General features: G+C 38.4%; 1 protein-coding gene across 8 annotated transcripts in view; it reads right to left on the reverse strand.

Moving 5' to 3' along the window:
• The window catches only part of MGMT (O-6-methylguanine-DNA methyltransferase), a 320,994-nt gene that overhangs the window by 251,413 nt on the left and 44,650 nt on the right, over nt 1–24,931 (reverse strand). For all 8 annotated transcript variants that reach the window (XM_075935258.1, XM_075935252.1, XM_075935251.1 and 5 more), the window contains one exon: nt 1,445–1,584. In XM_075935258.1, the coding sequence (XP_075791373.1) occupies nt 1,445–1,584 (140 nt within the window). The remainder of the gene's footprint in view (nt 1–1,444; nt 1,585–24,931) is intronic.

Below are 24,931 nucleotides of genomic sequence, written 5' to 3' on the forward strand. Positions count from 1 at the left end.
GAAGCCGGGGGCAGAGCAACTGTGCCTAGGGCTTCCTGTAGTCAGCCGCTGATCAGTTTCAGCAGCAGCTGAATCTGGAGCCAGTTCCGACTTACATACAAATTCAACTTAAGAACAAACCTATAGTCCCTATCTTGTACGTAACCCAGGGACTGCCTGTAATGATTCCTGCAAGACAAAGAGTACCTACACATCTTCTTTAGACCCATGCTGTATTAATCCAGGAAATGACTCCAACAGCCATAGGAAATGCACTCTGGACCCTAATGGTCATAAGAATGGTCAATCAAGTTTGAACTTAGGACTTGGAGTCACATACAAATTCTACCATTTGAGCTAAAAGAGTAACTGGTAGTAGTACTAGGCATCTTTTATATGTATCAGCATGTATATGTAGTACATCTTTTATATGTATCAGCACTTTAAAAGGGACCCAACATAAACTATACCATTGAGTTACACAATAAAATGCTGGGTTCTGGCTTCCTGAGACCTTTTTCTAGCTCTGAGAAAAAAGATGGGACAGTAGTCTAATCTGTGATTATGGTAGAAGCAGCACTGCCAAGCATATTTTGCACCTTTTTTTTTTTTTTTTGCGACATACCACTACTAATGGGATAAGACTGAGACCAGTAAAGGACTGTTAAAGAAAATCCATTTAAGATACGCAATGCCAGCTCTGACAATTGTGTAGCTTGGGTTGATGTACCTTACATCGATTTTCTGGGGTTGCCCCACAACAGGAGGTTGATGTGAGAGTTTCTCCCATCTACTTCCCTTACTCCTTGTGACCACTATAGATGGGGCACCCTCAGCATTCAATTTAGCAGGTCCTAACCAGATAGATCACTGGAGCATCGATCTTCTGGTAAGTATAGACAAGCCTTTAGGCACATCATATTAGAGACTTGGTTTTACTCCCAAATAAGAGTGTAATACAGTTTTAGTATTAGGATTGCAAAAATACTAACAACAGTCTACAGAAGAGCTGAGTCTACACATCATCATCTCCTGGATACAGGCCAGTATTTTTATAAAGAGGTCCCTTTCTCTGTCTGTCTCTATCTCCAATATTTTTAATATATATTTTACTTCTAAGAGACAAGTCCCTTCAATTTTTAAGTTTTACTATTTCTCCAAAGAAGAAATTGAATTTAAATGAGGGCTCAAAATTTTAGCATTTTCTTGAGATAGAATTAGAGGTAGAAGAAACATTAAGAGACAGAAATGGATGGGACAGTAAATCAGTATCTTAGATCTGCCAATCCTTTGAGATAACTCAATGCTGATTTTGATTGTAAAATGGAAATGATTGTATTTCCAATTATACAGCTAAATATAAACAATTACGCAGTTACTTTTTAGTGCTGGTTTCAATCTGAGAATTCTGTATTCTGTACAATGTACTGTACTTATGCACAAAATCAATAGGACACAAATTTACCTGTTCTGTAGCAGAGCATTTTCCTGAAGTTGTATTTCATGTACACCTTTTCCACATCCAGATATTTCAATTCTTCCCACAGGGCTGTTCAGTATTACATGCATCTTCTTACACTGAGATTTTCCATCTTTTAAAGAAACCTGTTCACAAGGGAATAATAAATTTGTAAATTGTGTGAATATTTTCCCTAAGGAGCCTGCATCTCAACAATTTGTAACTTTAAGCATATTTTGTGCAGTTTTGCAAAAATAATTTCTTTTAGGGAGAAAAAGCCTAATGTAAACCAAAAAAATCAAGAATACATACTACTTAAATTTACTCAAATTATATGCTCTATTTTTATAATTCACAGTACACCTGAGTAATGTGGCATTCAGTCTGTTTTGAAAAGCCAACATTAAATAACATTTGCATTAAAATAATAAAAAAAGTTAAGCAACTAAGCACTGACCTTTACCAAAAAAAAAAAAATCACATGAAATAGCAATTTTATAGTTGATTTGTTAGTGAACACCTAAAGAAAAAGTTTTTTTTATATTGATTTCAAAGAGATTATTATGACAATAAAGTATATTCACTGGTTTACAGTAGCAATATTATGTGAATAATAACTGCAGAAGCACATATGGAATGGCTGTGCTGGAAAATCAATCACTGTTTAGTAAAGGAAACATATTTTTTATTCTTATCATTAACAGTCAACTTTATACGGCTACCAATAGAATGTACTTCCAAATAGGTGGCAAACATTTCTCAGTTTTCTTCAGGGCCAACAGTAACGTTATACATTTCCTCTATGTCATTTGTTTAGTCACAAAAATATTTGAATCAATATATATTTAAAGTTTACTATTTATATTTTAGTATTTAACTCATTAGACATAAGTATTATAGTGCCATGGATTATTATTAATAATTATTCTGGCCAAGGTATAGGCCCCTACTTGTAGTAGGCATTGTACCTACACAGAACAACTTTAGACGATCTTTGCCTCAAACACCTTGCAACCTAAGTATGACAAGAATGAGATAAGATTGACACCAAAAAACAGGTAGGTATAACAGACAGGAAAAACATGAGGAAATAAGACAAAACTGATCAGAGTGATGAGCCCTGGGCTTTTTTGTGCCTTTGTTCAAAGTACTTAAAACAGCAATGAGAGGAAAGTGTGATGTAGCTACCTGGAAAAAAAAGTGAAGCAAAGTAAGACTAAAATAACGACAGATACTGAAATGTAATGGCAAGCATAAACATATATATGAATATGCTTCTATTAACAAACTCACACAGACACATGTACACTATTTTGGTTTAAACACATAAAGATAAGGATACACCTAAACACCATACACACTTCATTAGTCAGCTCCCTGAAAATCATAAGGCTGTCTTGAAAATTCTGATTAAAAACACTGAGGTTCTTTTTACTTGACTTCTGGCCTTTGAACCTCTGATGTTCAGATGTCCAAAATTTGCTGTGCAACTATGAGAGCTACAACTATAACGGGCTTTTTTTTTTTTTAATGAAAGCCGAGAGTCTCATGTAATCTCAGTGCTCAGACAATGCTTTTCCTTCAAGTCCCAACTTTTTATCATAAGATTGGGCAACACTGGGACCTGTGCCTGTCACATTTTCCCCAACAACATAAGGAGTATAATGGAATGAAGCTCTGCTCTGCTATACCTGTACTCCATTAACATAAGATTCAGTAAGGACCTTAAGCCAATGACAGAAGTTAGCGATGCCTTCCAACACCCCTGGGTCTGGGATTGGCACCAAGAATTAGGGAGCCAGAACTAGCTCCCTGCTACCTTCCCCTCTCATATGTGCTAAGCAGAGTCACGATTCAGAGAAAATCTGCCCCGCAGTATTCAGTTTGAGGCAGTTTAATACCAAGACATGTTGAAAATCTTAAGACACCTTACATCACACCAACACTGAGAAAACAAGCAAGGAGTAGGAGAATCTTGTGAAGGAAAGTCTATGAAAATGGAGATAGTTAGAAAAACTGTTAAGGAGAGGGAAGAAGACATAGCTCTCAAGAAACAGTTGAGGCATACAACAAATACAATGAAAATCAAACACGATAACGTAACAAAGAGGTAAGGAAATTAAAATTATCCTAAAAGTCACATTTACCAGACTATCAAAAGGGGATTTCACCATTTCCATTAACTGAGTCATTTAAAATTGGACATTACAAAGGAATTATTTATTATTTTTGCAGCACCTAATGTGTGCTAGACAACAGAAGGAATTCTATGGGGACGGCAGAACAATTAGATTTACGTAAAGATGTTTTACATTTCTATTTTCAATTATATCAAAATTTCCTAACATGCTCTACTGCAAGTGATCCATGGCTTTTGTTATTTTCCTAATCTCATTAATCCATCAAAAAAATTATCATGACAGTCCACACAACAGATGTGATATAAGATGTTATTCTCTTTCTCAGCTATACAAATAAAAAAAACACACCTTTGTCAAAATTCTACACTAATATTTAATGAAAAAGCGAACATGTATCTGTATAATTATAATGCTAGAAAACAATAAAAAGTACACTGTATAACAAAAGTGAATCAGAGGAATAAATTCTCTGAATTCTGGCTCCTGCTGCAGAACTCAGAACTCTAGTTTGGAACCATCCTACAGTTTGCGTAAGTGGATTTCATAGTGATTACTCAACAGTCAAAATTTTGAACATTTAAATGATTACATAAATATGTGGAATACCCTGAAGGGCTTTTCTCTTGGCTTCTTGCTTTCTGACAATTATGAAGCCAATGCAATATGTCCAGTGTATAATGGCAAATGTATTCACATACTGATCCACAGCCTTGCAGAAAGGCTCTTCAGCATCAAGCAATACTTCTCTGCAAAATCATACAAGTCTAATCTAGAATGAGTTTACCCTAAACTAGGAGATGGCTGATTTGAATTGGGTGCTGAAAGGAAATTGATTTTCATGGCTATTTAGAGATCTATTGAAAAATGAAAAATACTGCATCATCCTCCTTTTAACATGAATAGGTATTTAAATAATAATGTTCTGAATTAACTCTTTAGTGGTGGAAGCTGGTATTCCCTTTTTCCAACACCAAGAGAAGAAATTCTAGGAGTTTTCTTCATTACAGCATAAGAATATTCTGATTTCTACGTCCATGTGGTTAGATTAAGTAATTGACAATTCTTGCTGGGTTAAATTTGTTCATTCCCCCTTATTCTTCTTCTCCCATTACCAACTAAAACCACAACATCCAAGATCAGATAGCACAGTATTTAGCTTCCTCCTTCCCCTTTTTTTGCTCCTTGCTCCTAGTAGTCAAATATTTGTGTCTGTCCACTGCTATTGCCCTACTTCTTGTTATTGGCCTAGAGAGTTAAAAACATCCCTAGCTTGTCCTGTTACTTCAGCAATGAGTTTCAAAACAGTCAAAAACAGTATAACAAGTTTTGATTTAAAAAATTAAATCTACGTATTATGAATCTAAAACAAAGATATGATTGAATTTTAATAAGTGCATGACAAGACAAGCACTGTCATCTGATAAATTACAAAGTAAATAACTCAATGTCATGCCAAAGAGTCTTATCAAAATCATAGCATTAACATGCTATTAACCTGCAAATTACTATAAGGTTCATAGCATTTCCACTATGCAACCTAATTTCAGCTGCCTAACAAAAATAATGTATTTTTGAACGAATAAAAGTCATCCATGTTAGCCTAATATCAAATTTGGCAAAAACATGAACAAAATTAGCTCACTGTTGCTTTAGTTAGAAAACTGCCAATCTCACACTAGAAATCATCATGTTTAAAGATTAATTTAAGGATGTGAAGTATCGGGTAATTGACTAATTGAATAGTCGATGCATTTTGCATGAACTAGAGTCATAGAGCTGGAAGAGACCTCAGGATGTCGTCAAGTCCATCCCTGTGCCCAAGGCAGGACCAATCCCAAGTATTCAATTAGGTGATAGGGCGCCTTTGCCTTTGAAATGTAGTAACAGATCTAAGGCTGTTACTACACTTCAAAGGCAAAGGCACCTCCTAGAGCCCAGGATCAGCTGAGGACTCCCCTGCTGACTCCAGGCTCCGTGAGGCTCTGCCAATTTGAAATGCTGTGAAGAGCCTGACGCTGGGCTCCTTGCGGCGTTTCAAAGCAGCAGCAGCGCATGAAGCCCGGGGTCAGCTGGGGAGCCACATGCTACCTGGGGTCACTGCATGCAGCCTGAGGACACCCCAGCTGGCCCCGGGCTACACACAGCTTTTCAAAGCAGTAGTGCTGTGTGGAGCCCAGGGTCTGGCCCCAAGCTTCAAACAGGGCTGCCACTTCAAGCGGGGCTGCCCTTTTCTTCCCCCCCTTGCTGCCTCTATTTGATAGAAGCAACAAGGGGGGGAGGGGAGTGACTAGTCAACTATCCTATTGACTATCCAATAAGCATATGCCTATCAAATAGTCAACTAGTCCTTCATATCCCTAGATTAATTTTGCACTTGGAATTCAGAACCAGAATTTGTAGTAGATATTCAGATACAGTTGAGCAGTCATATCTACCATCCTTTTATCTCTGATCCCTAGAGGTGCTTGGTACAGCCCAACTGCAATTTAGAGCAACCCTAAGGCTACTCCAAAGTTAAGTGGCTTTGAAAGAACTCTTGGGGGGGGAGGGAAGTATTTTATTGGTAGAGGCTACTGATGGAAAGCATTACCAGACAGGTGCTCTCCTACCCCAAAAACAACCTATACAGTAGGGCAGCTGATATGGAGCTGGCTGCATGAACTTTATCCTTATCAAGGATTAGCTCTATACTTTGTCTCTGGTTAGGAGATCCCCACATGGACAACACAAACCTGTAGGACACAGCACAAAAGGATAATCCAGGCTTGAGGATCTGGTTCTGTTTAAATAAAAATCAAATGTTTTGTAGACCACTTATTTATAAAACAAGGAAGTCAAATATGCATTTGGCAATTGCATTCTGTGCAGGGACAATTTTTCAAAACTGTAAAAGCTATTCAGGAGACTGCATCAATAAGAAAGTGAACAGGATTTAGACACACTTGAAAATGACATTTCATCTTTAAGCAAGTGGAATTTATCTGCCTTGCCAGAACATTCTTTAAGGCTGGGGAGGGGGGAGAGGAGAGGAGAGGAGAGATGAGGAGAAGAAGACTGCTCCAAAAGAGGACAAGGAGCCAGTGTAGAGCTATTGACTCGTTACCTGGGAACTGCATAGATGAAAGGGTTCAAAAGGGACAGCCTGTATGGTAAGGCTCCCTTTTACATGGATTAGCTGAGGCAAGGAACCTGGCACCTGAGCCCTAGCACTGTTGAACTTTGGAGCATGTGGCAGTACTATGAGACAAGTTCATATATTCATGCAATTACAGGGTAGGAAAGGCTGGTTACCAAATGGCTCATTAGGGAGAAGAGGCTGCTGTGTGGTACATGGTATTGCTGGCAACTTGCCAACTGGCGCCCTCAATAGTTTTGAACTGCCTCCCAACCGTTACGTTCTTCAGTGGGATAAATGGTTATCCATATCCATGAACTGGTTTTAACTCAAAAGGTTTCTGGCAGTTTGTTGCATTCTAATGGAGGGGTCTGCATGATGTACACTGAGGGACACGCAGAGATTAAACTTGCAGTGGTCAATGACTGATCAAGGAGACTGAGGAGAATCTGTTATCTTTGAGGAAGGTAGTGATTACATAAATGTGTGGCTTACCACTTATTCAGAATAAGGGCCACAACAGCAGCAGTCCCACTGGGAATGGGAGTACAGCCAGTCCCCGAGCTGCGAACGGTCAAGTTACGACTGTTCTCATTTACGACCAAAGCTCCCATGGAGCGGTCGTAAAAGTGGTCCCCGAGTTATGAACGCTTACGAACAGCGCGGTCGCTATGTAACTCAATGGGGTCCGAGTTACGAACAGATCGAGTTATGGCCAAGTGTTTGGTTTGCAACTCGTTCATAGTATGGGCAATTCAGACAATCTGGCATTGGCATTTGGAAGCATACAAAACATGCATGACATTGGGTCATCGTGAGTGATTTCATTCCAGATGTTGGAAAACCAGCCATGGAGACAGTGGTATGGACTTGTGGGAACAGGATTGTATGTTCTTTTTCTAATACAGACATGCCTGACCAACCTGATTGCTTTCTACGACAAGGTAACAGGCTCTGTGGATATGGGGAAGGCAGTGGATGTGATATATCTTGACTTTAGCAAAGCTTTTGATACAGTCTCCCATAGTATTCTTGCCAGCAAGTTAAGGAAGTTTGGATTGGATAAATGGACTATAAGGTGGATGGAAAGCTGGCTAGATTGTTAGACTCAACGGGTAGTGATCAAAGGCTCAATGTCTGGTTGGCGGTCGATATCAAGCATAATGCCCCCAGGGTCAGTTCTTGGTCTAATTTTGTTCAACATCTATATTTTAATGACCTGGATGAGGGGATGGATTGCACCTTCAGCAAGTTCACAGATGGCACTAAGATAAGGGGAGTGGTAGATACATTGGAGAATAGGGATAGGGTCCAGAGTGACCTAGACAAATTGACAGAATGGGTCAAAAGAAATCTGATACGATTCAACAAGGACAAGTGCAGAGTTCTGCACTTGGGACAGAAGAATTCCATGCACTCTTACAAGCTGGGAACTGATTGGCTAAACAGCAGTTTAGCAGGAAAAGACCTGGTGATTACAATGGACAAGAAGCTGGATATGAATCAACAGTGTGCCTTTGTAGCCAAGAAAGCATATTACAGTGCATTAGGAGGAGCATGCCAGCAGATCCAGAGAAATAATTAATCCTCTTTATTCGGCACTGGTGGGGACAATCTGGAATATTGCATCCAATTCTGGGGTCCCCATTATAGAAAGGGCGTGGATGCATTGGAGAAAGTCCAGCAGAGGGCAACAAAAATAATTAGGGGACTGAAGTACACAACTTATGAGGAGAGGCTGAGGGATTTGGTTTACAGAAGAGTGAGGGGGGACTTTATAGCAGCCTTTAACTACCTGAAGGGGGCTCCAAAGAGGTTGAAGAGATGACAGAACGAGGAGTAATGGTCTCAAGTTGCAGTGGGAGAGGTCTAAGTTGGATATTAGGAAAAACTATTTTACTAGGAGGGGAATGGGTTACCTAGGGAGGTGGTGGAACCTCCACCCCTAGAGATATTTAAGTCCAAGCATGACAAAGCCATGGCTTGGATGATTTAATTGGGGTTGGTCCTGCTTTGGACAGGGGTTTGAAATCGATGACCTCCTGAGGGCTCTTCCAACCCTATGATTCTATGACAAGCACACATCCTCATTGCCTTAAGGGTTGGTAACTGGGGTCCAGAGATGGGGCAAGCCTGAGTTGGCATGGAAGGAGAAGTATATTATTGGACTAGCTGATGCCACTGCAATGGTCTGTAGAGTCTTACAATGGTTACGGACATAACAGTAGTGCATCTTGGAAAATACTTGGAATGTGTAAAGGGAATGAATGGATGTGCATGTGCAGATCAAAGAAAGACTTGAGGCTGAGACTTAAATTTTTTTCAGAAGAAAATAAAATGGTGTGCTTGAACATGAGTTAACATAGGATGTGACAGAGAGTTGTGGGGCACCACCTGTGTGGACAAACCTGTTCGGTTGTGAACAGGGAGGTGGCGAAATTCCTTGGGGACATAAGAATCTTGGTGATTTTACATCCTAGGGAACCAAGATTATTCAGGGAGGAAGAGGTTCCTCTGTAAGGCTTTGGTGCTGATTTATTTTGGCCAATATAAAAGAGGGCAGTGACAGACATCTGAGAATCTGACTGGGTTTGGAGGAAAGCAGTCAAGCTAATTGCTAGTGTCTTCGTATGGTGGATGTCCAGTGCAGGAATTCCATAGGGAAGATATACTGTGACCTGATAAATGGCTTTGGAAAAGACATAAAAGAAAGGTGTTTGTTAAAGAAATGGAGTGGAAGCACGCATTCTTATGATTGGCAACCCCCATTACTTATAACCAGTCTACAAGGGCAAGTGGATGGTAAGGTTCCAGAAACAGACTGGTTGGGGGAGCAGGAGATCTGTATGGACAAAGATGGGAAGCTGGTAGAAGCCCCCCAAATAATTACGGAATAAATATGGGGTTACCTGCACTATATACTTTTATCTGCCAGAAACGTAATAATAAAGTTGTGACCTAATTCAAACAACATCAAATGTCTGATCCTTTTGGGACAGTCAGACAAGGAGTTACAGGAGTTAAGACTAAAATGTAAGTAAACATCTAGATAGTGCCTACAGCCAGTCTTTGTATCTCTCATTCTGAATGGGAAAGACTACTAGATCAACCAACCCTACTCCTAAAGTCCTACTTACAGCCATGTGACAGGCATCAGGTGGATATTTACTCCAATGCACTAATGGACAGCAGACTTCCTATGCAAGCTCCTCAAACCTCGCTTCTTCCCAAATAATGCATCAAGCATTTTTGAATACTGAAAAGTGTGCAGGAATAAATCAAGAGCTATCAAAACATGGAAAACCAGATGTCAAAAATATGAAGGAATCTGCAAAAAGATTTCCTATCTAAAAATTGAAATCTTTTCTGAAAATATTAACAGATACACACACATTGATCCATAGTAGACTCTGTCTACCAGGACTAGATTTTCATTAAATGCATTTTTTATTGTTGTTGCTTTGTTTTAAGTTATAGCCATTTAAAAATAGAGTGATATATTTTAATAATGTTATTTTTAAGGAACAATAGGTAGCTGGATTTAGTATTTGGTAGTTACACAAGTTAAGTAACTGAATCTACTTATACATGGACTGTGTTTTGCCCAAATTATTCCAAAAATAATAAATCTGCATCATCAGAGTTCCATCTTAGTACAGGTTATAGAAAAATAAAAAACAAAAACAAATGAGTTGCAAGTTTTAATCTGAGTCAAAATAATGTTTACCTATTTACCCCCAAGTGAAAATTCCAGAGGGCAACCTAGAGACAGAAAAGAACTGTTTCATTTTATTTTTATGGGGAAGGAAAAGATAGCAAAGGTAGCAAAGAGGCAGGGGAAATGGGAGTTGAATGATGTAAGATTACATAATGATATTAGCCAATATGGGTACAAAAATAATACGTGAAAAAGTGCATGTTCTGATCATTTTGGGTTTGTTTGACACCTTGTTTTTATGACATTCCTGCAATGACACTTATTACCTACCAAGCAGATACTGCACACTTGACTTATTTCTAAACACTGTCAACAGTACACTACCCACAACATAAAACAGGTTAATTTTTCAACTACCGGCTAGACATACAGTACTGCAGAGTGACAGTTTGTCACGAAGCAGTAAGGATGGTAGCAGTATGGTGTTAAGAACAAAATGTCAATTTTTAATCAGTTATGTCTTGGCAAGCATCAGCTTAAAATCTGTCACACTAACATAGAAACTCACTCTCTGTAGTCCACTAAAGTTAACTTAATGCAGCTATCATTTAGTAAATTTGCAACTTGTTGGAATGGGCCACAGAACTGTTCAAATTCCATTACACAAAAATCAGTTTTATTAGCTGCATTCTTCCAATTAAATGTAAGTCATAGTTTAGCAGTCTCTAAAAGTGGAAGGACAGAGAATGCTGTAATGTGAACACTTAAAGAAAAAAAATACTTTCCATATTCCCTATTGCTGCGATCGAGTCAGAGCTCATATGCATAACTGGGCTGGTTAACTATGTACATCACAAAATCTAACTGCTATGGCAAGCTGTACACTAAAGCACTACAATGCACTATTATACTACATGATTAAATATGTAACACTTCTTTCTCTCTAAGTCAATACTTAACCAGTGCCCAAGTGTAGCATTAGAGAAAACTGTTGCTGAAGGTACAGTTCTTTACATAGAATAGGGAAGTCAGGGCTAGCTAGTTTTAGAGATTTTATTAGCAATTCACTTTCTGTCATTACCTTCTGTCTACTTAAAATTCCTCCTGCAGCTTCAGTGGGATATGTCCAGTCCTAAAATACTATTTATTGTCATGCGCTGGGAAAGGAACAGATTCCTGGATATAGTTTGCCAAGTTTAAATGCTTTACAATTGTTTTGAAAATATATGAAAATTGTAATAGTCATTATTATTTTCTGTGAACAGTAGTCTACACAGAAATGCTTAAAACATTTTGTAACAGAGGACAAAAACAATAATGAAGCAAAATAGCTTCCTACTAATTTGAGTCTTCCCTCCCTCCAAATAGCACACTACTATATTATGCTGTATAACCCATCAGGAAGCATAAAAACAAGCAAACTGTCAGTCATCAGACTACACAATCTAGAAACACAGAGGTGACACAGCAAAGAACCAAACTTTTATAAACATTAGCTACACTTCACTAGCTGCTGAATCTTTACTGCCGAGTAAAGGTTAGATACTCACCTGTCTTTTGAAAATATCCCCCGCAATGATTAATGAAAAAAATCAGTAGACATGGAAAGGAAGACAAACCGTTAAAAAAATGACACAACATTTAAAAAAATCAAGTAATAAAAATACATCTGATTTTCCTGTAGGAATCCAAATGAAACAATATTACAATTAATTGTGGTGAAAGCCAATTTGTGCTGCACCAGATTGCATGGGTGAATGTTATTTGTTGAGAGCCAGGGACACGTTTGCTATTGAATGCTAAATACACATTCATTTGCAGAGGTGGAGTTTTCAGTTTACCTAACTGTAAATTCTCATCAAAGTAAAACCTATTTTGAGATAAAACATTTTCTGAGTAAGAAAAATGACCTAAGGAGAAGAAAAGTAAACAAATTAATCTAATTTGGAATCTGAGGACTAAATCAGAAGCTGACCTGAAACATTAGGAGATTTATGCTGGGAGGTGTTTATGAACTTATTTGCTTTTCTGTCAACTTGTTTTCTTTCAAATTTAAAGAGACCTCTGATAATCTGTGAAATGCACTCTAACAATATGTTCTCCAGGTTGTTTCTCCTTTTATTTAGCTTGATTGTAATCCAATTAGCATTTTTATAAATCACTGAATGTTTGCTGACATTACTAGGAAGTTTTGCTTTTCTTTGACAATTTTCCTTAGGCCATCTTTTTCTACAAATAGAGAAAAGGCCTGAAACGATTTATGTGGAGAGTTTTACAAAATAATATTATTATTGTTTGTGAAAAGGAATATTAAGGTAAAAATGTGTTTGACTCTTCATTGCTATTTGGTGGAGTATCACTCACTATTTTAACTCAGGGGTGGGCAATAATTTTGGAAGGGGGGCCACTTCACAAATTTCAGAAGTGGCCACGGGCCAACTCGGAAAGGGTGGTGCCTTGGGCTGTGGGTGCAGGGCCGAGAACTACCCTGCTAGGTACGATGACCTTATTTTCTGAACATGCTGCAGCTAGTAAGAATGGTTTAATTTAAATTCTGAAACATATTGTTTTAATTTTCTTGTGTTAGTTTATCAAACTTCATTTTGAATAAAGTAAAATGTTATGTCCAACACAAAAGGTTTCAATGTTTTCTTTATTTATGGCAGGGGAGGGGAACTCTTTTTGGGTCAGGGTCACTGACCCACAAAAAAATCAGGTGGGGACCTCAAGTTAGAAGCAAAAAAAACTCCTTCGAAACACCCCAGTGCTTACTGATGTGGTCCCAACTGAGACACCTCACTCCTCTGGTGCCCCAGCCTCACGGGATGAGGGGAAGGGAAGAGAAAGGGGGGACTAAGGTTCCCACAGACCAGATTTACTTTTCTGGGGTTCTGGAGTTAGTGGATTTTATAGACCTCCTTAGGCTCCGGGGTAGGGACAAAAATGAGGGATACATTCCACTGAATCTGAGCACTCTAATGAAGACTTTAATGCTGTTAATGAAGACTTTGCTGATTTACATATAAACTAATAATAGCTTTAGGTCTATGAGTTGCAAACTATATTTTTCCATGTTTATAAACGGGGAAAATGTTAGTTTGGCAAATATGTTTTCCTTGTAAAAGTTAGCTACCAATTAACCTTGTCATTTTGGTCTAGCCCAGGGTTGGGCGAAAACCTTTCAGGAAGCCGGATCCAGCCCACCTACAGCTTTGATATGGCCCGTGAGGCAGTTCCAGGCCCTGCCCCTTGGTGTGTTGCCTCAGTGCAGGAGAGGGGTGAGAGCCCTTCTAAGTGCTTCTATTTAAAGGGCTTGCATCTTCCCTGAGCCTTGCCTAGCAGCTGCAGGGAAAAAATAAACCCTTTAAATAGAAACGGTTGAAAGGGCTCGTATTTCTGGCTCCCTAGCAATGTGCTAGAGGCTCAGGGAGCTGTGACCCCTTTTAAGCAGGGCTGTCAATTAACATACGTTAACACCTGCGATTAATGCAAAGAGCAATTAACGCGTTAATTTTTTTAATGTGTTAATCACAGGTATTTCCACCGTGGCATTTCAAAGGGGCAGTGCAGTAGGAGCCTGGAATCAACTGGAGACCCCAGCTGATCCCAGACTCCAGGAAGTGCTGCCCCTTTGAAATGCCCTAGAGTCATTTCAAAGGGGCAGTGCCTGGGCTGTGCGGTGCTGCCCCTTTGAAGCACTACACTGAAGTTTCAAAGGAACAGTGCAACGCAGCCCAGGATCAGCTCAGTTTAAAAAAAAAAATACCTAAAACTTGAAATAAAGATTTCTGATCATGAAAAATATTTGGGTAGTGAAATTTACGCATTTCCCTCCATTAACTATAACATTTACCTACCACTATTCTCTCTCCCAGAGCCCATGTTAAATATGTAATGAGAACAATTGAAAAGCCCTTAAAAGTGCAAACATTATTTAAGTTAATTCAAATGAATCATCTGGAGAATTTTGATTAGGTGACATACGAACTCCACCTTTCCTCTCCTCTATAATACTGACAAATCTACGGTGTCAAAATTTCCCATAATTTTAAGCTTTATTAGTTAGAAAAAGAAATGTTCTTTAGCAACAAAATTCTGGACAGCTAGATTCCAGAGTCCTGCTAGCCAAACAAAAATGTAAGCAAAGTATGTATACGTTCATATCTCATTAAACTGTTAAAAGCGACATACAAAATTGGAATACCATTATTAGCCTACAGAATTAAGTCCTCTTTGTCACTAATAACAAATGAGTATCAAAAGGTTTTCATTGCAGAAGATTTATTGGTGAGAATATTAAGATGATTTATGACTTCATGTTCTATACAGAAGAGCCTCATTTTCCAGGCATGCTACTGTGACTTTGAAAAAGCATGTGCCTCAGTGGCATCATGCTCTTTTGAAGGGACAAAGTTCTCTAAATTACATACCAACTCAGAGATACTATTACTAAAAATGTATGTGTGGAACTGAAATTACTAACCAAATTTCACATCCTAAGGTGTCAACACAAAGTTTTATATCCTAAATTAGGTGTCTTCATCTGAAACACTAATATTGGCTTAATAACTTACACTCAAAAATCTCCACCTTTTACTCTTTCCACAATAATTCAGTCTAACAACCTAGCTATAGCCAAGATTTCCAGTACTAAATGTACTGCTTGATTAAATATTGGCAGTATTTAATTTAGCATTTATAATCTTTGATGTTACAGTAAATATTTCAAAATTATATATGTTATAATTGACTGATCCTTTGCAAAATGAAATTCAATTTCAGTTCAGCGGTTTGAGGCCTTATAGCCCTGTTTTCCCCTCTCGAGTGAAACAGGAGGAGGAGCAAAACTAGAAATTAATAATGGCTAGGCTGTGGGGTGGTTTCGGGATACCAGAGATATCCCCAAAAAAACTCTGCCGTGTCCAGAGAACGTGTTTGCACTTAGGCTTTTTTTTTTGCATTAGTGCAAACACGGTCTCTCAGAAGTCCCTGAATTCCTTGTTCTACGAGGAAGAAGGGGGCTTCCGAAAGAGGGTTTTTTCCTGACATTTGGCCTAGTCTAGACAGGCCAAAAGTCGGAAAAGCCTCTTCCAACAAAAGAATCTGAAAAAGCTATATTTGCATAATGGTGGCTGTGCGTTCTTTCGAAAACAGGTATTTCAAAAGTGAAACCACTGTCTAGACATGGTTCTTTTGGGAAAAAAAACCTTTTGTCGAAAGAACCATAATGCCTGAAAAGGTGAGGTTTACCAGTTCTTTCGAAAAAGGGTTTTTTCCCCCTGAAAGAACCGTGTCTAGATGGCGGTTTTACTTTCAAAATGCCCTTTTTTGAAAGAACGCGTGGCCGCCATTATGCAAATGAAGCATGGGAAATTCAAATCCCAGCTTCATTTGCAATTTCGATCTGCCTAATTTACATCCCTCTTTCGAAAGAGGGATGTAGTCTAGACATAGCCCTACAGTAAACAGTAACTTCATAATCACCAGGCATACAGTAAATTGAAATTAGAGCCCTTGATTGCTTAATAATTGTTACTCTACCTTCCCTATCCACAACTCTAACCTACCTATTATCTCATCCACATATATAATGGTCTTTTAGATTTTAAGCGCTTTGGGCAAGGGATCTTTACTGTAAATATACAGCAAAATGAGGCTCTGGCCTGTTTGGACTCTGGATGTTACCACAAAATAAAGGTTTAACAATACTTCTTTTCCCAGAACTGACTGCCTTAAATACACAGTATGACTATTGAGGGTTTTCCTAAATTTCATGTCCCTATACCCAGGGAGAAACTCTCTACTTCCTCATATCCAGCATGAGTTATTTAGCTATGCCTGCTTAAAAAAAAATAAGCAGCTCCCTTCAGGGATCCAACATTTGTTTAAAAGCTGTGCTAAGAAATCCTTCCAACCATCATCTAACATACTCTTAGAAAACCTCAGGGATATCAGTATTTATCACTGTGTAGCAAATCCTGGATGCAATTTCTAAAGTCCTATGCTGTAAACGGAAGACCCAGTCTCCTCACTATCTGAGGTACCTCTTGTGCAATGGCCATACATAGGGACTATGAGCACCAAATTGTCCCTGTAATTTAGGATGCAACCATGGCAGTATCCCTAAAAGTAATGCTTCCAAGTATTCCTTCATTTGCTGCAAAATTTCTGTATGCAGCTTATAAATGGCTGATCTGGCACTGGTAGACTTTGTACAGTAATTTCTTTGTAAAATCCATTATGCCCATTAGCTACCCTATTGCCTAGATGACTGGCTTGAGTTAGTGAGTTACCTACAGTAGCCACACACCTCTCCCTGAACACTTGAGAGAAATAAATATTTGAAACTTTAGTCGGTATTTCTCTCAAATATCTCCAATCAGTCAAAAAACAGCAGCGCTCTCAACCTCATAAGCTGCAGCATCCAGGTCCTAAAAAAGAAGGCTCAAAGGAATGAACCAAAAGTGGGCTGGAAAAATGCAAACTTGGAGGGTACGCCTCTGCCTTATCACCAGGACCTCAGCTTGACAGGAAAGGCCTAGAACATGCACCCACATTCATGAGTTTCTGAAACAGTTGCTTCATGGTAAAATACTCCAAGGTGCTTTCAGTCCCATGTACAGGGCCAGCAAGACGGCAGAAATGCAGTCTGAATGCATGGATAAACCATGGTGTATGGAAGAGCATTTAACATTATTAGACACTAGGGAACCTTTTGGGAAAAGAGAAGCCTGTACAGAAAGGATGTGCTCAATCTAATGTCAAGAGGAACCAGCCTGCTGAAACATAAAATTGAAAAGGTTTTTGAGGATTTTTTAAAACTAAGGGCTGTACACTAGCCAACAGGTATTAAAGACTATATGATTTGAGCAGAAACATATGGATGAAATTATTAATGGAAGAATGTTATATTTTAATAAAGAGGACAAGGAAGAAGTTGGTGAAGTACAAGTAGGAACTACTGAGGAACAGTCACAAGTAAGAGAGTCCCATTTAAACATGAAAGCAAGCAACATATTGACAAATTGTACAAGTGCTTATACATATATCCAAGAAGTCTACATAGTAAGATGAGTGAACTAGAGTGTTTATCATTAAATGAAGATATTGACATAATAGGCATCACGGAAACTTGGTGGAATGAGAATAATCAATGGTACACAGTAATAGCGGAGTACAATATAACAAACATGACAAGAGTAGGTAGTGCTGGAGGAGGAGTGGGACTAGAAATATAAATCTTAAAGGAATCAAAGTGTAGTATCAAATCTCTATGGATAGAAATTCTGAGCTTGAATAATAAGAACATAGCAGTAGTAATATGCTACCAGTTACCTAATCAGGATGGTGACAATGACTGTGAAATGCTCAGAGACTGGAAAGGTCTACAAAGGCAAAAAGCATAACAATAACAGGGAATTTCAACTATTCTCATACTAGCTTGGTATGTGTTATCTAAGGACTGGATTCAGAGATAAGAATTTACCTGAAACAGGTGGCCTTGACCCAAAAGTTATGAAATAATTCAAATATGAAATTTGAGAACTATTAACTGTGGTACATAACCTATTGTTTAAATCATCCTTGGCACCAGATGATTGGAGGATAGATAGATGATGTAACGCTAAAAAAGTTCCAAAGGCGATCCTGTGGGTGATAAGCCTAACTTCAATATCAAGCAAACAGATTGAAACTATAAGAAAGAATAGAGTTAGCTAACATAGGGTATGTCTACACTACCCTCCTAGTTCGAACTAGGAGGGAAATGTAGGCATACCGCACTTGCAAATGAAGCCCGGGATTTGAATTTCCCAGGCTTCATTTGCATAAGCGGGGCACCGCCATTTTTAAAACCTCGCTCGTTCGAACCCCGTGCAGCGCGGCTACACGGGGCACAAACTAGGTAGTTCGAACTAGGCTTCCTAGTTCGAACTACCGTTACTCCTCGTGGAATGATAAGTAACGGAATGGAGTAACGATGGAATGGAGTAACGGTAGTTCGAACTAGGAAGCCTAGTTCGAACTACCTAGTTCGTGCCCCATGTAGCCGCGCTGCACAGGGTTCGAACGAGCGGGGTTTTAAAAATGGCGGCGCCCCGCTTATGCAAATGAAGCCCGGGAAATTCAAATCCCGGGCTTCATTTGCAAGTGTGGTATGCCTACATTACCCCGCTAGTTCGAACTAGCGGGGTAGTGTAGACATACCCATATATATAAACAAGGTATGTTGGGGGAAGAGAAATAACTTTTATAAAGGAAAATCATGCCACACCAATCTATTAGAATTCTCTGAAGGTGTCAACAAGCATGTTGACAAGGGTGATCCAGAACCAGATGAGTTGACTGAGTGGATTTCCTTATTACTATCCATACAAATCAATCAACATCACCCTCCTAGACTTCAACACCTGCTACTATGGTTGGAGAACATTAGAACCCTGCCACATAGCTCTTGACCATGTTTATGCTATTTTTCAATCTCAGTATTACTAGTATTTACACCAAATGCAGTAAGAAACACTTCATTCTAGTAGTAATTATTTTAATATTTCTTGGCTGGAAGGGAACCCCAGTACATCTTAGAAACTGATACCTCTCTAGTAACCAAAACAAATATTCATGGTTCCTCCTGAGAATTCACACTTGGATTTTTCATGCACTGCCATTCTCATATTGAGCTTTATATCTTTAAACACTTGGTGTGTTAAAAATGTCAGCACCTTTACCCAAAAGAGCCTTAAATAAGCACCATAAATATCACCTGAATACAAACTGCAGGGATTCTTAGCTATAAAAGCTGGATTTCTGGACATGTATGACGAGAAGGTCCAATATTGCTTGAGGGCAGCTTTGCTCTGACAGTAGTGATGCTGCAATGCCTCATTCACAGTGCAATAAACCAGCAAAGCTACATTTTTTTTCTTCTACATAAAATATCCTAAAATCACTTCAATACTTTTACTTGTTTGCATTCCAAAACTAGTATATGAACTAGAATCCTCAGAAGTCTCTATTGTTTCTATGGCTCCATATAATATTAGCGACTTGCCAAAAAGAAATACTAAAAATTTTGTTGAGTTTTCAAAAAGAGAATCAATAAACACCCAGGGAGATGCTGCTTCATTCTAATTATGAGAAAGAAATATTGGCCTGAATTCTTAACATGCTGATTTTTGGAGTATCGTAGTTTTCCCAAGCCTTCTTTTTTTTATTGATTCTAGTTTTGTATTAAAATTAATTCAATGAAAGTTCGAAATACTGGATTTCAATTTAAGAGGAATATATTACAGGTATCTGGAATGGTATAGCAATTTGTTACATGATTTCAATTCTAGTGCTATAGTAACTCATTCTGGTCCAGCAAGTTTTCTCCTGCTCATCACAAGGTTCCTTATTAATCACATCAAATTTCTTTGTGAAGGCAACAGGGATTAGGAACTGTCATAAGAAATAAGAAGTTAGGAAGTGTGTGTTTCCATCATTACAATCTCCACTATAATAAGGTCACAAGAGCAGACAGAAATTATTGTTTATTATACAAATGCCTTTCCTATTTCTAACACAAATGTCAGAGCAGTACTTCCCAATATTTGAACAGTGGCTCCATAAGGCTATGTCCACATTACCAGGTTATTTCGAAATAAGTTACTTTGAAATAATAACTCCTAAAATAACTATTTCAAAATAAGCTTATTCCTCTTCACAAGCAAGAGTTATTATTTCATAATAACAAGGCTATTATTTCAAAATAATAGACTTGATAGTGTGGATACTCACCTTGTTGTTTCAAAACAAGGGGAGTTATTTCGAAATAATTCCTCACTGTAGACATGCCCTAACGGAGCTCCAAAGGTTTCATTCAGTGTATTTTTTTAAGTAGGGGGGAGGAGTTGAATTGATATACCATTTTGGGGTTTTTTCCAATTAAGAGATTATTAAACTAGGGTTTAACACCACAAGTATCTTATGCAGGTGTAAGGTTGGAAACTCTGTGTACCCTCCATTCCTGCATCAGGCATTCAGCAAATAGACTTCCTGTGTTGGTAAGACCATAAGGACGGCCATACTGAGTCAGACCAAAGGTCCGTCTAGCCCAGTATCCTGTCTGCTGACAGTGACCAATACCAGATGCACCAGAGAGATAACATAACAGGTAATCATCATGTGATCCCTCTCCTGTCATCCATTTCAAGACAAACAGAGGCTAGGGACACCATTCCTACCCATCCTAATAGCCATTGATGGACCTAACCTCCATAAATCTATCTAGCTCTTTTTTGAACCCTGTTAAAGTCCTAGTCTTCACAACATCCTCTGGCAAGGAGTTCCACAGGTTGACTGTACACTGAGTGAAGAAAAACTTCCTTTTGGTTGATTTAAAGCTGCTGCCTATTAATTTCATTTGGTGACCCCGAGTTCTTATATTGTGGGAATCAGTAAATAACTTTTTCTTATTCACTTTTTCCATACCAGTTATGATTATATAGACCTCTATCATATCCCACCTTAGCCTCCTCTTTTCTAAGATGAAAAATCCTAGCCTTTTTTATCTCTCTTCTTATGAGACCTGTTCCAAACCCTTAATAATTTTTGTTGCTCTTTTCTGAACCTCTCTCAATGCCAATACATTTTTTTTCAGATGAGGTGACCACATCTGTACGCAGTATTCAAAGGGTGGTCATACCATGGTTTTATACAGAGGCAATAAGATATTCTGTCTTATTCTCTATCCCTTTTTAAATGATTCCTAACATTCTATTTGCTTTTTTGACTGTCAATGTACACGAGTAGATGTTTTCAGAAAACTATCCACAATAACTCCAAGATCTCTCTCTTGAGTAGTTGTAGCCAAATTAGTACCTATCGTATTGTATGTATAATTGGGATTATTTTTTCCAATGTGCATTACTTTACATTTATCAACATTAAAATTCATTTGACATTTTGTTGTCCAGTCACTTAGTTTGGTGAGATCTTTTTTGAAGGTCTTTACAGTCTGCTTTGGTCTTAACTATCTTGAGCAGTTTGGTATCATCTGCAAATTTTGCCACTTCACTGTTTACCCCTTTCTTTAGATCATTTATAAATAAGTTGAATAAGACTGGTCTCAGGTGAGGGACCTTGTCAAAGGCTTTCTGGAAATCTAAGTATACTATAACCACTGGATCCCCCTTGTCCACATTTTTGTTGAACCTCTCAAAGAACTCTAGGGCTGTGTCTACATTGGCACACATACTGATTATTGTGTAACACATTTAGGCTATGTCTACATTGGTGCAATCTTGCACCAAAGTGGCCGCTTTTGCGCAAAAACATGCTGCCTGTCTACACTGGCGGAGAGTTCTTGCGCAAGAACGCTGACATTCTAATGTGTGAAATCAGTGCTTCTTGCGCAAGAACTATGATGCTCCCACTCAGGATAAAGCCCTCTTGCGCAACTGTTCTTGCACAAGAGGCCAGTGTAGACAGGCAACATGAATTTCTTGCGCAAGAAAGCCCGATGGCTAAAATGGCCAAAACTCTTGCGTTATAAGTATTTGCGCAAAATCTTGCCAATATAGACGTAGCCTACTAGATTAGTAAGGCATGATTTTCCTTTACAGAAACCATGTTGACTTTCCCTCAACAAATTATGTTCATCTATGTGTCTGACAATTCTATTATTAACTATATTTTCAACTAATTTGCCCGATACTGATGTTAGATTTACCAATCTGTAATTGCCAGGATCACCTCCAGAGCCCTTTTTAAATATTGGCATTACATTAGCTATCTTACAGTCATTAGGTACAGGAGCTGATTTAAAGAATAGGTTACAAATCACAGTTAATAGTTACGCAATTTCACATTTGAGCTCTTTCAGAACTCTTGGGTGAATGCCATCTGGTCCCCATGCCTTGTTACTGTCAAGTTTATTAATCTGTTCCAAAATCTCCTCTAATGACACCTCAATCTAGGACAATTCCTCAGATTTGTCACCTAAAAAGAATGGCTCAGGTTTGGGGATCACTCCAATATCCTCAGCTGTGAAGACGGAAGCAAAGAATTCATTTAGCTTCTCTGCAATGATTTTATCATCTTTGCGTGCTACTTTAGCATCTCGATCGTTCTAGGGCCCCACTTATTGTACAGCCCGCTTCCTGCCTCTGATGTACTTCCTGCCTCTGATGTACTATTTCTTTTTGAGATTTTGGCTAGCTGTTCTTCAAACTTCTTTTTGGCTTTTCTTATTATATTTTTACACTAAATTTGACAATGTTTATGCTCCTTTCTGTTTTCCCTCATTAGGATTTGATTTCCACTTTTTAAAAGTGGTCTTTTTATCTGTCACTGCTTCTTTTACTTGGTTGTTAAGCAGGAAGTTTCTTGGCTGAACACACCCTGCTGGAGCAGAGGGCGAAGAGAAGTTTCCAGTGCTTCCAAAAGAGGCACCAGTGCTAGCAGATAGAGGAAACTGGGCTGAGGGAGACTCAGATGTGTCTTGTCTTTATGATGGAATGATTTTTACCAACTGCTAAGCCTATACGTAATATACTTTTGGATTAAGATAATTTTTTATTAACAATATCAAAATTAAGAAAATTAGACAATAAAAGCACAATTATATTGGGATTTTGGTCACAATAATACTGCAGAAAGTCCACAGACTTAATATGTCATATATTTTCAAGTGTTAGCACAAGAAAGCATAAAGTCAGGAAAACTACAGAGACTTTTAGAAATCAAGCACCTAGAATTCAGAAATAGGAGCCAAGATTTTTTCCTTATGAATCAAAAAGAATTAAAGCAGCAAAAGAAATCATGATTAATTAAGCAACTATTCCCCAAAAAGCCTTATAAGCACCCAATGTTATGGCCAGCAAAGATGCAAACAAGCACACTTCACTAGCAAGACTTTTACTTCGAGCAGCCACAAATCTATGAAATTCTGATTTAGGAATAGCCAACAGGACATTGAAAAAAATGTCCTACATCAAATATACCATTTTTGATGAACTGATGACCTTTCAGAAAATATCCAGAACCAACTGACAAACAAGTCAGTGTCTTCCATTGCAGCTTGATTAATCCGCACACACATACAACATGGCCTAAGTTCTGTGCAATGTGAGATTTGTCAAAGTAGATACAACTTTTATGTTTATGATGGAGCATCAGCCATAACCAGAGAAAATAGTGGGACTAGATGGGCAATGCTTACTTTCTGATTAGATTACCTTTTCTGCTATATCTATTTGGCAAAATAAATATGCTGAATCTAGTACTTCAAGGTAAGAATACAAACATACTAGATATGAAAGAAGATTGGGGGATTATCAGGCTGTTAAAAATAAACAAGTGAAAATGATAACAATGCTCTCACAGACCAAATATTAACTCATTTATCTCAGTTGTATTCCCATATTGATCAATGTTTTCCTGGAGTTGAATGTGAATCTCCAAAACCTGTTCTCCACAACACTTGATTCCATTCCAATTTTAAGACGTCAGCTCAAGAAAAGCTCTTAGAGTTGCCAAGAGATCACACACTGAAGACTAAGTTTTCAAGTCTAGGAACCCAAGAATACTGATTTTCTGTTAAATCAGAGTACTTGAGTAGCCCAAGCTGCAACACAAAAATACAAGTTAAGAAGATTAAGATTTGACTAAAGAAGTGCATAGTTCTGCATTATCCCATCATTTTCTGTTGATAATGAATGGCTGAGAACTTTCTGACTCAGAGCAAGGAAGCAGCTCCACTGGAAAAATTAACTAGAAAGGGAAGAAAGACATGTGGGAAGCAGGAAAGAGGATGCATAGAGGATGAGTAAGGGTGTGTCTAGACTACCTAGTTTTGTCGACAAAAGTGGACTTTTGTCTACAAAACTATACCAGCATCTACACTACCGCTGAGTTCTGTCGACATAACGTCGACAGAACTCAGCAGTTTTCTCGACGCTGGTATACCTCATTTTACGAGGCATAACACCTTCTGTCGCCAGAACTCTGTCGACAGAAGGTGTTATTGCCTGTAACACTGCGTCCAGACTACGGAGTTCTGTCGACAAAGCAGCTTGCTTTGTCGACAGAACTCAATGTGTCTGGACGCTCTTTGTCAACGGAAGTTTTGTCGACAGTATCTGTCGACAAAACTTCCGTCGACAAAACGCGGTAGTCTAGATGTACCCTAAGAGTGGGGAATGATGATAGGGTGGAAAGTTCAACCAGTTAAAAATGGAGCAAGAGATGGGATGGGGGAAGGGATATAATTTTCATCTTATACTCCAAAGATCAGTGACCGGTTTCACCTTTCTCTTCATGCATGTTTGGATACAACCACTACATATACAAAGTTTTTAAATTCACTTATTCCATGAGAACATTCATCAAGCCTCTTTGGAACTCTTCAAGGTTATAAAGCTTCTCAAATTTCCACAACAAGCACACCCCCTGTGACTTTGCTTCTATTACTTATGAACAGCTTGTTCTTAAACATGTCAAAAACACCAACTAAGTATACACAGAAGTTATAAAATGCACTTTATAGAAACATCCCAGTTGAGGCCACTTGACACATGTGACATGCTAAAATTAAAATG

This window comes from Pelodiscus sinensis, chromosome 8 (genome assembly GCF_052426305.1).
Source record: "Pelodiscus sinensis isolate ZL-2025 chromosome 8, ASM5242630v1, whole genome shotgun sequence".
In the NCBI taxonomy this organism is placed as follows: Eukaryota; Metazoa; Chordata; order Testudines; family Trionychidae; genus Pelodiscus; species Pelodiscus sinensis.